This window comes from Artemia sp. Qi Xiang Cuo, chromosome 9, assembly GCF_049724085.1.
Source record: "Artemia sp. Qi Xiang Cuo chromosome 9, ASM4972408v1, whole genome shotgun sequence".
In the NCBI taxonomy this organism is placed as follows: domain Eukaryota; kingdom Metazoa; phylum Arthropoda; class Branchiopoda; order Anostraca; family Artemiidae; genus Artemia; species Artemia sp. Qi Xiang Cuo.
In genome coordinates, this window is record NC_142802.1 from 68,235,670 (window position 1) to 68,251,850 (window position 16,181).

Below are 16,181 nucleotides of genomic sequence, written 5' to 3' on the forward strand. Positions count from 1 at the left end.
TACTGACAGAGTTAGACTAAATTGTAGATGGCAGCAGGGGTGGGTGTCACGAACTGGTACCCCCCTTTCTACTTTCTACTACTACTATTACTATGGCTCCAGCTACTAATTCTGTTGCAACTACTTTTAAGGTTAAAGGCATTAAGATTAAAATTTCAAGGTGTATAGGATTATACAGGTTATGAAAAGGGCATATCGACAATTTCATAGCAATGGCTAATTTTATTAAGTTGAGTACTAATACTACTGCTGTGAGCACAAATACAACTATCCCTGAGAGTATGAAGCTGAAATTTTCAGAAAATTTTTAGGGAGTGAGGTAAATTGAATCACAATACGCCATCAGGAATCACAATCACAACACGAATCACAACATGCAGGTTTTGAAAAGAGTATATCAGCAATATCTTTGGAACAGTTTTGTATGTGACAGCAATACATACAAGGCTTGTTGTGGGGGATACTGAACTAACCAAAAGACAGTATATGCATCATAATACTACTGCTTCTACTCCTACAACTATTACTATTGTTACTATCATTATTACTGCTACTACCACTACTGCTACTAAAGTTAAGACTACTACTATTAACTATACTGCTACTGCCATTACTATTTCAACTAGTGCTACAAATTTTACCAATAAACCTTAGGGTATTGTTGCAAAGATTTTGTGCAATATTAAAACTAGAAATAAATCGAAACACACTATACTCACATAAATTGTCGAGAGGACGTATCGGCAATGCTTCAGGACAGATTGATGGTATTAAGTTGAACATTGAATTGCGTGTTGAAGGGGATGTTGAAAAAAAAACAAAGGTGCTATGTGCACACTGCTACTAATACTACTACTGCTACTATATCTGTTGCTACTACTCAAGCTAAGGGTATTAATGTGAAGCTTTCAAGAAAGATATAACTGGATGTTAAAGTAAATCAAAGCGAGCTATGAGCATGAAGGTTTTCAAAACGCTGACAAACCAATTTCACATAACGGTTTACATTATTAAGTTAGACCTTTTAGGGTAAGTTGTGGCAGATTTTGAACTAGCAAGAGGACGCTATGTGTACACTTATAACACTACTTCTACGGTTACTGTACCTAATGACACTAAGGGCATTAGGCTAAAACGTTTAGGGGGTGTTTCAATTAAACGAAAAAACTATACGGATGCAAGTATTAAAAGGGTATATAAACAATATCGTAGGAAGCGCTGCTCTATAATAGTTAGTAATACCATTTATATTTTGAAGGAGCTAATTTGATTGGAAATTCAAAGTTTTAGTACCTTTTTAAGAGTCAAGAGTAATTGGAGGGTAATCAGCCCTCCATTTTAGCTAATAATTTTCCAAACACTTCTAATCAAAATTTTAAGACAGCCATTTTGTTCAGCATAGCTGAACTGTCTTGTAACTATATCTCTAGGGCTATCCCCTAGGTAAAACCCTCACAGTTATGCAATTTGCCCATTATGCTTAAAAACTAAATGTTGCTTTAAGATTAAATCAAAACGCACTGTGTATGCTGGTTGCCAAAAAGACATCTCAGCAATATCCCATGAACGACTGAGGGCATTAAGTTCAAACTTTCGAGGCTATTTCTATTACTACTTTTGCTCTTAATGTTTAATTAAATCAAAAGAGTGTAAGTGTTTCCAAGCTGTCAAAGATCATAGATAGATTTTTTGGCGAATGGCATTAAGTTCTGTTTTTCAGGTCAACTAGAGAAGGTTTAAAACTAAATGAAACACTGCTATTTGTGTCAAGATTTTCAAAAGATTGTATGTTGTTAAAAATTGTTGAAAAAGTTTCTCCAGCATAGAAATAGCAGGCCAAACTATAAATTCTTAAAGAAAAAACCGGAAAGATTTAAACTATTATTTTTTTCCCCTGAAAAAGACTATGTCAATATAGAACGAACAGAAATTAATTCAAAAATGAGCAAAAATAGAATAAAATAAATTTACCAAGCAAAAAACTAACACAAATCAGTATCAATAAATAAATGAAACCCAAAACGAAAAGAAATTACAATACAGACTCGGTTCAAACTTAAAACGAGCAGAAATTAATATGAGTAGGACTGGCGAAGCCCAAAAGATAATTTGCACTCTACTGAAAAAATAAATTTTAAATGTTTTCACTTTTATAAGTTTAATAAATCAAATATTATTACGATTCTAAGGAATAAATATCAGCGTATGTAAATTAAACTGAAGATGCACATTCATTTGTATTCTGTTAGTAATTGGCTATTAGTATATAATTTCAGTAATTTGCATTATTATTACACATTGACCATTTAATGACCAAAAACTGCATTGGTTATAACTAGATTCTTATAACTACAAAACCTAGATGCTTCCTACGCTGGATACCATCTATCCCTATTTCTACCAACCCGGGCGTTAAAATCTTCCTATAAAAATATCGTATTTCAACTGGGCTGTAAATAAACCTGGTCTATTTGGCCCTACCCGGGCTCTCTATCTGGCCCATGTGTCTATTTTCTCCTTTAGCTGTAAGTAAAATTAATCTAAGTCACGACTATCTCTGTCAGTCGGTTCTATAGGGGCTTATACTACTATGACTGATACCCTGCACATTTTAGTCATAAAATGAGCGACTAGCATTCTCTTATTAATATCTTTACAAACTAAGACAAGACTTAGCAGCCTCTTTACTCGTCATAAGCTCTACTCCTTGTCTATGTACCTTAGCCTTCCTGCATGAGTAAATGGATTCTATATCCCATAATTTTATGTTTTCGACCCCTGGGATATGAGTTTCTGAAACTCCTAAGAAGTCCAGTTTGAAGCGTCTAAATTCGTCAGTCAAAATGTCAATACAAAAGTATTTGACCTGTCAAAATTCTAAGTTGCAATTTTCATATTTTTTAAACTACTGAAATTATTTTGACCTCAGGAAAAGTAGGGATTCCAGAACCATTGCAGAATGAGGACTAACACATCGTCTAAACGAAGCGCTTTGGTTGGCTTAGAACCGGGCAGCAATAATTCCCTAGGACCTCCAGTACAACGAAGGCTTTGTACAATCCTGGGCCCATCTTGATCACAAAATGTTATCCACACTTGGCGATATTCTTCTGTCATAAAGATAGGGAATCATACAAAGGCAATCTCAAGCCTATTACCTTCGACTTATTATATATTCATGCCTACAAAGATTATGCTACTACGGGGAGGCAGCCCATAGTAAATAAATTAAATGAAGAGGTAAATCAGCTCCAAAAAAGCCCATGAAAATAGAGCAAACCCAGAAGAATTATCTATCACAATCAGAATCCTGTAAAAATTCTGTGTCATTTACTAGGCTATAGTTCCCTCGAGGGGCACCACTCCTCAAGGTCACCCAGCAGCGCGTTAGCCATCACCTTGCTCTGCGTGAAGCTTAATGATGTTTACACCCCTTCAACATTTTGAGGTGCGGTGACGAATTTTCTATGCTATCCGGGGACGGAGGGTCAAGATTCACTTCCTAGAACTCCACCACCGCCGCAGAAATTTCCAGGCTTAGCCTGACCCTTGCTTTCACCTAGTGTCAGCAATGGGATTCAGGAAGGGGATTCGGATGCAACAATAAAAACTTATTGGAGCAAATCAGATGGTTATACGCGTTTACCCCCCCCCCCACCCCCACTGAAAATACCCCGCGGGAAATACCCACGCGAAAAATACCCCCAGAAATTACCCCCCCCCTTGGAAAACACCACTGCAGAAAATAAACCCCCCCCCGTGGAAAATACCCGGCAAGAGCACCCCCCTCCGGAAAATACCCCCACTCCCGTGGAAAATAAGGCTTTGCAAATTTGAGAATTTCATTTGAGTTTTCTTTTTTTATTCTCCGTAGGGAGAAGGAATTTTGGTACTTATATATTATACGCCATTCACTCAAGTTTACGTTGTCTAAAACTCGAGAACAAAATCGGTTTCTTCGTTAGTTTTCTTTCAGCTTAGTACGAGACAAGACAAAGTCAAGTGTCAGAATAGATGGGAAATATATAATTTGGGCTATTGTATATTTGCACCAAAGGAGGGGGGTAAAGTATTTGAACAGTTTGAAGTTAGAAAACAATTCTTACTTAATAATAATAAAAATAATTGTACTTAGCACATTCTGCATGTAGATCAGCTATACTTTACCCCCCTTCCCCCTCCCTAATGTGCAAATATATAATCAAAAGTTGTTTCTAAAGTAACGAAGAAACTAACGAAGAAACCTGTTTTGTTCTCGAGTTTTCCACCTCGTAAGCTTGACTGAGTGGCGAATAGTACACAAGTAGCGGAATTTTTCATGGAGAGACAGCCGGATTTCCCAGTATTATTTAAGAACGATCAGAAATTAAATTTTCAAAAAATCAAGTTTTTTCAACTGAAATTAAGGAGCAACATCGAAACTTAAAACGAACAGAAATTATTACGTATATGAAAGGAGTTGTCCCTTCCACAAGACCCCTTTTTGTCCCTTCCACGGCCACCGTATATGTCCTTATGAGGGGGCTTAAGGCCTGAGCTCCAAAAACCTTATGATGTATGCTTTTCTGCAATTTCTTTTATTTTTGCGAATTTCACTTTTCAAAATTGTCGCCACCAACAAAATTTTAGGCCTTCTCACAATAATAAATAGCTGCTTTTGTGACCAGCTCATAAAACCAAAACCTAAAGACAAGAAAAAGGAGGACTCTTTCGAGTTTTTTAAGTTTGGAGCTGATAATGTTTAAAATTAAGTTGCAAGTGTTTTTCAAATTTTCCAGGGAATGCAAAAAAATGGATAGAAGAAAATAATTATTACATTTAATAAATTTGTAAACAAATGAAAATAATCGGTCGTCTCACTACTGGCATCTAACTCTTTCGCATTCACTTTTTTAAGATCTGATATCAGGTTCTCGAAGTGTCTTATCCAGGGACACACTTTGGGATGAGAGGATAGGATCTATATTCCCACAAATCCTCATTCTGGTAATTTTATTGGAATTTTTTTTTAATAATTTGCTAGACTACCCCTGCCTTTCCATTTATATTTGAGATGGAAATTTACTGAAAGCAGGTTATTTTTTTTATAATAAGACAATAAAATAAAATAAAAACTTTTGGATACAAACTTTTTAATAAATTTTAAATTGAACTTTTTAAATTTTAAACTCTTAAGTTTAAACTTTTAGTTTATTATTTTGATTTGTTTTTGTATTAAAAAGCTTTTTCTAGTTTTTACCGTCTTATTAAGAAATTTTAATCATACTTAATATATTTTCACTTAATTGAAAAAAAAAACTCGACAAAACAAAAGTTACAAACTGGAAAAACCTCCCTAGATTTTTAAAACCCTTTCTGGTACTTACGTTTTATAGCGACCACACTGTTGTTCTTGATCTGAGTAAAACCGGTTTCTCTGTCTGTATTCGTAGATAATTAACTTAGTCCCAGTAATTTAAAGTACTCTGCTTGTATATTTTAATTAAATATTTAATTTATTGAGGTAGTTAGGTATTTGACATAATACGTTCTGCGCGGCCTGGTGTCCATAATTCTCTGTTGTAGTTTCAATAATTTTGTTGCTAAAGTATTTCATTTTCATCATAATTTGGTATATATTATTAGGATTAACCTAACTTCACTTCTTTGGTGTGGTCGCTATAACACGTAAGTACCTTTTTTTACTTCTATAAAAAAGTCCCCCCCCCCTCTATATTTCCATGAATTTCATTCTCTGGTCTTAAAGCTATAAACTTGTCTTACGCATTAACAGTTGGATGAATCAGGCCATACCTTCGCTCAGTTAACTAGAACTAGAATACTGTTAAAGTGCTATTACGAATGATATAAATAGTTGAATATTGTTTTTACTTACGTTAGTTAGAACTAGTCATCAGTCATGTTAACTTTTTAAGCACTGAACATAAAAAAAGAAATATGCGCAGATAAGACACTGTTCAAACACTTATCTACACTGATAATTATGAAAGCCGACATAATCTGGAAAACAAAAACTTTTGCATTACAAAAAATGATATGGACATGGATAGTGAAGTCTAATTTGTTAAAATACTTAGCTGGATATTAATGTCTAGGCGTAATCATAATCAACCAATCATAGTTTAATTCCTCTTTTATAATCAGCGATGATTGGTCAAAAGTGATGATGGCTAGTAATAGATCGTAAGAGGCATACCGACATTCACGGGTAAAGGTTCCATAGATACCAAGGGGGAGTAGAAGGGCATACGCCCATTACCCTTGGGAAGATTAATCATGAATATGACGTGCAAAACCTTAAATAATCCAATAAGTTTGAACTTATTGGTAAGAGTTATTTTCTTTGCTTCCAAATTCTAAAATTTAGAAAAACTTTAACCAGAATCTTAACAGTTCGAAGGGAAAGTGCAAAGAAAAAAAAAATATGATTTTGTGAATTACCTGTGCTCTAAAATTTATAAGTAATATCCAGCTTGCTTGATTCAAAAATATATTTTTACTAATCCATTTTGCAGGTATTTTTCTAGCACTGTTAATGATATATCTAACGAAGCAAGGAAGAACAGTGAGCTGTTTGCGGATCAGAAATTCCCTGATAACCGTGGTAAGTCTCTGTCATTTAGTTTTATACATTGTAATACGAATAACATCAGTAAAGTTGTGAAGTTCATAAAGTCGAACTCTACTGGAATGGATTGACCACAGCATAAACATATTTACAATAGAGAAACAACAGAGAAATGTCATCAACTCTCCATTAAAGATTTTTGGCACACACCAGTCTAGACCTCTCTTCATGATTTTGCCTTCGCGTACACGTATCGACAAATGTTTAGTGCATTGCCATGGGAAACTGTTGCTGTGACACAAAGGGATCTTCCCTTTCCGCGCGCTTTGACTTGTCGCATTCCTGAAGAAACTTTTCGCTACTTTGAATATATTTATGCTGTGGGATAGACCCAACGTTAAAGCGTTTAAAGTATTTAGTACTTATCTCCTGCCAGTTCTCCAATGTCAAGGTGAACCTATCATAGGCAGTGCAAATTTTGTTCTGGCCTTGGAAAGGCATAGGGGTTTTGCGCCCAACTTATGTTAATTTCTGCTCGTTTTGAGTTTGACTCGGTTATTTATTGTAATTTCTGTTCGTTTTGGGTTTCATTCATTTATCGATGCTGATTTGTGGTAGTTTCGCGCTTGGTAGATTATTTGATTTTATTGTTGATAATTTTTTTTGTTAATGGAGTTCTTTACTTTTCTTTGAAAATCTTATTTTGTGGAAAAAGTTTTTTTAATTAATAGATGACAAGGGTGACTTTCAACAAGCATTCAAACAGGTTTAAGTGATTGCGCTGTAGAAAGGAGATATAAAAATGAGTTATCTAATTATTGACCGATCTCAAGTTTACCTTTATTTTCTAAGACATTTGAAGAAGTAATTTACGCTCAAGTGTATTATTATTTAGATTCTTTTTGGTTTATTAGTGATAATAAGTTTCGTTTTAGAAAGTACTACTCTGCGTTACATGCTATTCATCACCTATTAGGTAATTTAAACAATGAATTTGAAAGAAAAATTATCCCTTTAACAGAATTTACTGATCTAATGAAAGCTTTCAATATGGTAGAATTCAGAATACTTTTGAAGCGGTTAAAAAGTAACGGTGTTAAAGATGAGACTCTGAATTGCTTTCAGTCTTACCTTGACGGTCGAACTATAAGTGTCGTTAACAAAGATATTGTCAGTGCCGTGATGCCCGTTACTTGTGCTATGCCGCAGAGTTCCGTTTTAGGGCTCCTTCTATTCCTAGCTTTTGTTAATACCCTACGATTTTATATAAGTGCTGGTATAACAACTTCATTTGGTGACGATACAGACATTACTGTTTTTGCCAAGTCAGTTCAAGAAACTACGAGAAGAACAAATTGTTCAATCAAGTGTCTCCGTGTTGTCGTGCGTGTGAGTTGCCTCGCAAAGAAGACCACCTCCGTGATTTTTAGCAAAACTTGGTCTCTATCCCCTTGATTCTGGAGTTTTGGATCTTAAGCTATCCAACGACCTCTATTACCTGGGATTCCATATTGCCTGCAATCTTAGTTGGAAAGAACAGTGAACTAACATCAGCAAAAGCTTCTAGAACTTTAGACACCAGAAAACTGAAAAACGTCTTTCCAGTAATGACCCTCAAACTTTTATATATAGCTCCATTCTTGAACCCTATGTTTGGTATTGGTGCTCCGTGTAGGCCAGTAATTTCACAATTAACTACAAAAGGATGAAAATAGCGCAAAACAAAGTAAATAGAGTACTCGGTGAGTGTCACCAGAGTGAAAATACTGACGCATGTTATAAAAAGCTTGGTGTTATGAATGTTAGACAACAGTGTCACTACCAGTAATCAGTTTTTGGATTTCAGTGTTTAAAAAAGTTGTCCTCTGAGTACTTCTGAAATATTTTCCCCCAAAATTCTACTTACCATGTATATGACGCGAGAAACGTTGATTATCTGGCTTATGAAAACCGACATTCAACGACGTCGGCTTTCGCTGTTAAAAACAATGCTGTTTCAGTGAGGCCTGATTTTCATTAGACTAAAAAGTTTATTTCAACTGAAAATAAGGAGCAACATTAAAGTTTAAGACAAGCGGATATACTACGTATATGAAGGGGGTGGCCACCTCCTCAACACCTTAATCTTCACAGTAAAGTTGTTAAGTACTTTAAAAAAAGCTTCTTATTGTTCTTATTAAACATTCTTTGCGTTTCAGGAGTCGTTGTTAAAGAATTGGGACAAAATTCAAACTTTACCATAAAGAGAGAGATAATGAGGAGGGAAAACCTCCTTCATATACATAATAATTTCTGCCCGTTAGAAGTTTTAATGTCGCTCCATACTTTCAGTTGAGAAAACTTGCTTTTTTAAATTTAGTTTCTGATGGTATTTAAATGATGCCGGAAGATCAGGCTCTACGTCCATGGAAAAATCCTCTTCCCCCACGGAAAGATCCTCTAGATAATTCAATCCCAGTGAAAATTTACCCTGGAGAACTAACCTTAACATCTCCTCGCTTAAAATTAAGTCGGCAAAGAGAAAGTAAGACAAAAAAAAATCGCGTGGAAGATCTAGGAAATTCTCCAAGTGTAAAATTTCCCCTGGAAAGTTCACCCACGAAAACTTCCCTCCCAATGGAAAACTTTTCCACGTGGAAAATCCCTCAGGAGAAAATTCACACCCCCCCCCCTGGAAAATGTGTGCAAACTTCCCAGTAACAAATACTATGCGAAAATAATGGGTAAATTTTACGACTTAAATACCTCTACCCAGGGGCTGTGGGGGATCATGTTATTTACAAAGCCATAGTTATTGCACCTTTCAACAGTGCTGAACAAAATGGTTATCTAAAAATTTTGATCCGACAATTTTGGGGAAAGGAGGCATGAAAGTTGGGCTAGCGTCCCTTCAATATTTTTCGTCATTAATTAAAAAAACTTTTTTCACAAAATAAGTTTTGCAAAAAAAAGTAAAGAACTCCATTAAACCAAAAATGAACAAAAATAGAATCAAACAATCTACCAAGCCTACAACTACCACAAATCACTATCAATAAATAAATGAAACACAAAATCTACAGAAATTAAAATAAATAACAAGACTCAAACTCAAAACGAACAGAAATTAATATGAGTAAGGTTCTAAAACCAGAATACAGTTCGTACTTTACTGAAAAAATTCAAATGGATTTACTGAAAACTATACATTGTCAGATTAATATGCATATGCTAATATTTATTACTTACAATCTTAATTAATTTTGATTGCTTAAAGTTATAAAAATGAAAAAATTTTAAAAAAGTCTTTGGTGGGCTTGCGAGGGGGGTTAGTTGCCCTCTAATTACTTTCTAATATGAGAAAGGGCACTAGCCGTTGCGATTTCCAAACGAATTAGCCCTTTTTGACGTTTCTACGACAACCCTTCCTATAAAAACCTTAGATGCCCCAGGGCATAATTTACAACCCTTACCCTGAGGACTGTGGGGGAGGGGGTCATCCTCAAAGACCTAATTTCAAGAACTTTCAACTACGTTGAACAAAATTGCTATCTCAAAATTTTGATTGGATGTGTTTGGGAAAATGGTGGGCCTAGGAGAGGGGTTAGTTGCCCTCCAGTTACTTTCGACTATTAAAAAGGGCTCTAGCCCTCTCAATTTCCAATCGAATGAGCCCCTTTTGAAGTTTCTACGACAACACTATCTATAAAAACCTCATATGACCCAAAGAACATAACTTACAACCTTTGCCCAGGGGGCTCTGGGGGGTTTGTCATCCTCAAATACACAATTTCCAGAACTTTCATTTACGTTGAAAAACATGGTTATCTCAAAACTTTGATTGAATGTGTTTGGGGAAATGGTGGACGTAAGAGGGGAGTTAGTTGCTCTCCATTCACTTTCGACTATTTAAAAGGGCACCGGCCCTTTCAATTCCAAATCAAATGAGCGCTTTTTCAAGCTTATACGACAATACTTTCTTTAAAAACATTATATGCCCCAGGGCATAAGTTACAACCCTTGATCTGAGGGCTCTGAGGGGGGTTATCATCCTCAAAGACCTAGATTTCCAGAACTTTCAACTACGTTGAGCAAAATGGCTATCTCAATTTTTTTTAAAGATGTGTTTGGGGAAATGGTGGGCTTGAGAGGGGGTTAGTTGCTCTCCAATCACTTTCGACTATTAAAAAGGGCACTAGCCCTTTCAATTTCAAATTGAATGAGCCCTTTTCGAAGTTTCTAAAACATCGCTTTCTATAAAAACCTTATATGCATCCAGGGCGTAACTTACAACCTTTGCCCTGAGGGCTGTGGGGGGGATGTCATCCTCAAGAACATAATTTCCAGAACTTTCAACTACATTGAAAAACTACATAATTTCCAGAACTTTCAACTGCGTTAGAGGGGGGTTAGTTGCCCTCCAATCACTTTCTACTATTAAAAAGGGCACTATCCTTTTCAATTTACAGGCGAATGAGCCCTGTCAACTACTTTGAACAAAATGGCTATCTCAAAATTTTGATTGGATGTGTTTGGGAAAAGGGTGGGCCCGGGAGGGGTGTTAGTTGCCCTCCAATCAATTTTGAGTATTATAAAGGGCACTAGCCCTTTTAATTTACAATCGAATGAGCCCTTTTTGAAGTTTCTACGACAACCTTTTCTATAAAAACCTTATATGCCCCCAGGGCAGAACTTAAAATACTTACTCTGAGGGCTGTGGGGGGTTGTCATCCTCAAAGATCCCACAATAGTGATTCTCTCATTTTCAGTTTAGGGTCCAAAATCTGACTTAACAAATACGTCACTTTGATCTGTTAGCATCATATGTGTTCCTGTTTAAAGTAAACTTAATTTTACTAACACATTGCTTGAATGATTAGAGGTGTTTTCTTCTTCTTTATATGTTTTCAAAAGTTAGCCTGGAATATCAGCTAAGTCAACAAATGCTAATTCCATAAGACAAAATGTAGTTTAACCGAGTATGATTATGAAATCCAATAGATATGAAACTCCTAAATGTAATAAGTAAGAATTTTTTTATTATAGGGCTTATTTTAAAAAATAAAAAAATGCCCTTTTTTCAAGAGCCCCTGTTAATTAATGGCAGTGTTTGTTTTTTAAGCTTAATCTCTTTATTTTGTCCTGAGGACATTTATCTGTGTTATTTTCAAATTTCATAACTTACAGCCCATTCCCCAGGGACTGTGGGAAGCATGTCATCCCCAAAGGCCTAGTTATTGGAGCTTTCACCTATGCTGAACAAAATGGCAATCTCTGAATTTTGATCGGACGACTCTTGGGAAAAAGATGATTGGAATTCTTTTGGCATTTTTCATAGGAACAATCATTTTTTTTAATCAAATTTTGTATTCAAAGCCAGACATAACCAATGTTGGAATACTTGTTCAGGAAACAGTTAAATTTTCAGTTTTTTACCTTTAGAAACTTCGGTAAATTCACTTGGTTACTTCATTTTTGCTTGATCTACCACAATTGCAAGTTTTCTTAGATTTTGTGTTACAAGTATTGATCCCACAAAAGTAATTCTCTCATTTACACTTTTGGGTTCGTATTCTTAATTAACAAATACGTCATTTTGATCTGCTAGCATCATATTAATTCCTCTTTTAAGCAAACTTAATTTTACTGACACATTACCTGAATGATTAGAAGTGTTTGCTTCTTCTTTATCTGTTTTCAAAAGCTGACCTGAATTGTCATCTAAGTCAGCAAATACTGATTCCATAACACGGTAAGCCTTGAAATAAGTTTCTAGTAATGAATCTGCAGCAAGCAAATGCTGCTTCTTGGCATGCTGTTTCTTGTTTGAAGAAGCATAGTCTTTCACGCTTTTGGATATCTTAGAGCCCATGTTACCTTCTGGTTCTCTCAACAATGAGCTATGGCTTTTACTTTTAGTGCCATTAGTAGATTTCACCAATTCAAATCTAGTCTGACTTTCGACTGATTGCCCAAAATCCAAGGAACTATTGATTTTCGACATACCTGTATGGCTATTATGTGAATTGACGTCTTCCGTGTCCAAGCTATTCTTTGATACCATATTGATATTCCAGATTTTAGGTTTCATTAGCTTTGTGTTCTCAGATTTCTTATTCCAGTTATATTCATAGGAATCATCATCACTGTCATCGCTATTTAATGTAGCTGACAAGTTGTTTCTGTGACAAAAGCCGTCTCTGGATGACATTGCGAACTTCACTACTAAGCCCACTTGAGTGTACTCTTCAGCTATTTACCAGAACATGCGGTGAGGCTCAATAAATTACATAGGCTGTTCGGACCTTTTTTATTCCTGCGAAAAATTGCTCAGTCCTCTAAGCGAGTTGGCCGTCTTGCTTATCTTTGCCTTACCTAATAGAAAATTTGCTATTATTTTTGTATTGTATTTGATGCAGTGATAGTCAGCACCTATTAATGTTGAAATGTAATAGAAAAATGTGTTTTTCAAATTAAAAAAGATAGCTATGTTTAAACTTTAAACATACAGAAACTACCTAAAATATAACTTCCTTCCTCCTCAATATCCCTGCTCTTGCTTTAGCGTGATCCCTAATGTTACTTAAATGTATACTAGAACAGAAAACTGTCTTTTGGATAAGTCCTCTTCCAATATTCTTTGGCCGCTGGTTTGATAGGATCACCTCAGAGCAGACAATAACAAATATTTATGCATTTTCCATCCTCATTAAAAAACAAAAACAAATTACATCTGTGTAGAGAGATGGCAAAATCTTTGTTTTTGTTTTAACATTTTCGAACATATTGGAATTGATGGTTTAATTTTTATCACAAACATTTCGCCTCTTTTTGGGGTTATCCCATCCCTTTTCTAGAGCTGTCACAATTTTTGTGATTCTAATGAATATTGATCGGTTACTTTTATTCAAATAACTTTTTATTCAAAGCCCTGTTTTTCCATTCACCGTGATCTGAAGTGAGAGGTTGGTTCATCAGGCCAAAGGCAAGAGCAAGCAAGAGGAGATGACTAACATACGGCACAGTTGGCCTTTTCTATACAAAGAGCCAGCTCTCCTGATCTATGGCCATATTTTTATATATTTGGAATCAGCTTGAAAATAGGTTCTTTTGATGCAAATTTGCATATTGTTCTCAAAATAGCCGTTTTCATAATTTAGGCTATGGTTTAGTTACAGAATTAATAGTGTATTTCAGCAACGAGCCGGTGAAAAATTTTCCCTTGATCTCACTTTCTTTAAACGTAAGAAAAACCTCATTCCAGCAAACAGAACAAACCGCAGATGCTGTTTTTACTAGGCCCTAGTTCTAAAATACACAATGACCATATCTATTTAGCCTGAATAAAATACTTTCCGTGGGTTTGTAAGCTATAGAGTAAATTAATAGCTAAGGTAGTTGAGCTAGAACTATGAAAATCTTGCAAAATGATCTTGGAACTAATTTATAAGCACTGATTTGAACTCTAAGATGCACATAAATTGTACGTAGGCTAAAAAGACGAAATACAACAAGACAAACAGTGACATCACATTTGAGCTGGATTAAGAGTATAGGTTACTGTAAAAAAAAATCTGTTTGAGAATCAACAAAAATTGTTCGTAATGTTTATAGACAAAAAAAAAAAATTGAATTTGATCATCTGAAAATTGCTGAATTTGAAAATTTAGGATTTTGTTGGAATTCCCTAATTATTATTGAATTTCCAACTTGTTAAGAAACAAAAATCTGGATTACAAACCCGAATTGGTATTTAATTTGTTTGCTGAGTTACCTGTAAAATCATCATATTTGATGATGATTCATAAACCCGAATTAACATATACCGAAAATAAGCCACATCTTATTCTCATGGCGATCATTAATATCACAAGGACTAAAATTTCCACAATGCTCGGAATGCATCTGACTCATCTCAAAATGTCATAATAGCAGCCGAAACTGTACTCTATAACCAAATTCCGATATAAGCCATAACGGTCCTCCTCTCGCTTAGAGGAAGCGGGAGGGTTATTATAAAAGTCTACTCAAGGTAACCCTGTCTTTACTATATATAGAAACGGCCAAGAAAGATGGTGTCTTTTCTATTAATACAACGTAACTATTTTAAAGAAATACAAGACTTAAGAACTCCTGTGATATTCTTCCATTTCTCTAAAATATTTATTATAAGCTAAAAATGTTTGTACATTCCCGTTTAGCTGTTGACGGTATTGTTTATTTTTCATCAACGAATGCATTCTGTTTCGAAGCCTAGTCGTTGATAAGCCGTGTAACACCTATGTAGTTTTCGGCCATAATGGTTTTCTGGTTGAATTTTATCCATTGGATATAATTACGCTTAACATGAATATCGGTATCGACAAGTCATTGTTGAAAAAGTCTTCCACTGAAATTGAAATTATTTAGACCAATCTGACGCAGGTCGGATGTTACAGCTTGCGGAGAAAGACTTTTGGCATGTTCAGGTCAAAAAGTGATACAATTCCTCACTAATTCAAGCCGTGTTAAATGTGGACGAGTGCCATAAGGTGTTTGAAGTGGCATATGCACTGTTCATTCTGACGTTCCAGCTGGGTAAAACAATGGGTAGGTAAAGGGCTATTTAAACACAATGGTCGGTATTTTCTAAATTGACATAATTTTTGTCAATTGTTTTATAACCATTTCAGTTGACGGAAAACTATGGTCAGCATTAAGAATATGCACAGCGCATACTTCATTGCATGCAGGAGGGCTGAACTGTCTATAGTCAACACTATCTGGCACAGAGAAAATGAGCTGCACGTTTGGAGGCTGTTGTCCCAGTTAAGCAGTAAGTCTATTTACACCATCCTACACTTCCCACATTTTCTTGTAACCTTTATAATAGTTGTTTGTGTCTCGCAATATCTTTTCCAAGAAATTCATAAGATTACGAGAGATCCCATAATTCAAAGGATTGGGGAGGCGTTCTTCAACAGCTTCATTGGGGTATAAAAAGTACATTTGGACATACGAAGGTGGTTCAAAATCGCTTCCAGTGGTTTGTAATGGGCCTGCCCACTAAATTGATTTTGTGATAAATTTGTCCAGCTAGGCTACTTTAAAGCTAAAAATACGAGTTCAAATTTCAGATTTGTTTTTAAAACCCTTTTAGGAGACCCAAGACGGTCAATCATTTTAATCAAAAGTTACCGTCAATCGATTGATTCAAGCATGATTGACCGTCTAGGTACCTGTTTGACGCTTGATTCAAGCTTTGACGGTTATTGATAGAAAGTTGGAATGACTCAAGGGGTTGGCGAGGGTGATTGACAGTCTAGACTAGCTTTGTTCAAGTTTTGCGTCAGTCACGCGCCAACAACAATGGAAGACACATGGAAAGTCAGCAAAACTCGAAACGCGAGTTTGTCTCTTTATTAATAGAGTTATACTGGGATTACCCTGAGTTATGGAAATTTAAAAGTAGAGATTATTATAACTGATATAAGAAAAGCGCGGCATTTGACTGGATACGGGTGGTAAAGACATTGAAACAAGATTATACAGTTTCCGAACTAAAAAAGAAAATTAATATCTTAAGAACAAATTTCAACCGCGAATACAAGGCAATCGAGCAAAAAAAGAAATTGTAATCCAACGACGTTTCCTA

General features: G+C 35.4%; 1 protein-coding gene across 2 annotated transcripts in view; it reads right to left on the bottom strand.

Moving 5' to 3' along the window:
• Window positions 1–12,030: 12,030 nt before the first annotated feature.
• LOC148948970 (uncharacterized) overlaps window positions 12,031–16,181 on the bottom strand; it is a 64,182-nt gene continuing 60,031 nt past the window's right edge. For both annotated transcript variants that reach the window (XM_089094151.1, XM_089094150.1), the window contains exon 2: window positions 12,031–12,922. In XM_089094151.1, the coding sequence (XP_088950277.1) occupies window positions 12,123–12,758 (636 nt within the window). In that variant the 5' untranslated portion in view covers window positions 12,759–12,922 and the 3' untranslated portion in view covers window positions 12,031–12,122. The remainder of the gene's footprint in view (window positions 12,923–16,181) is intronic.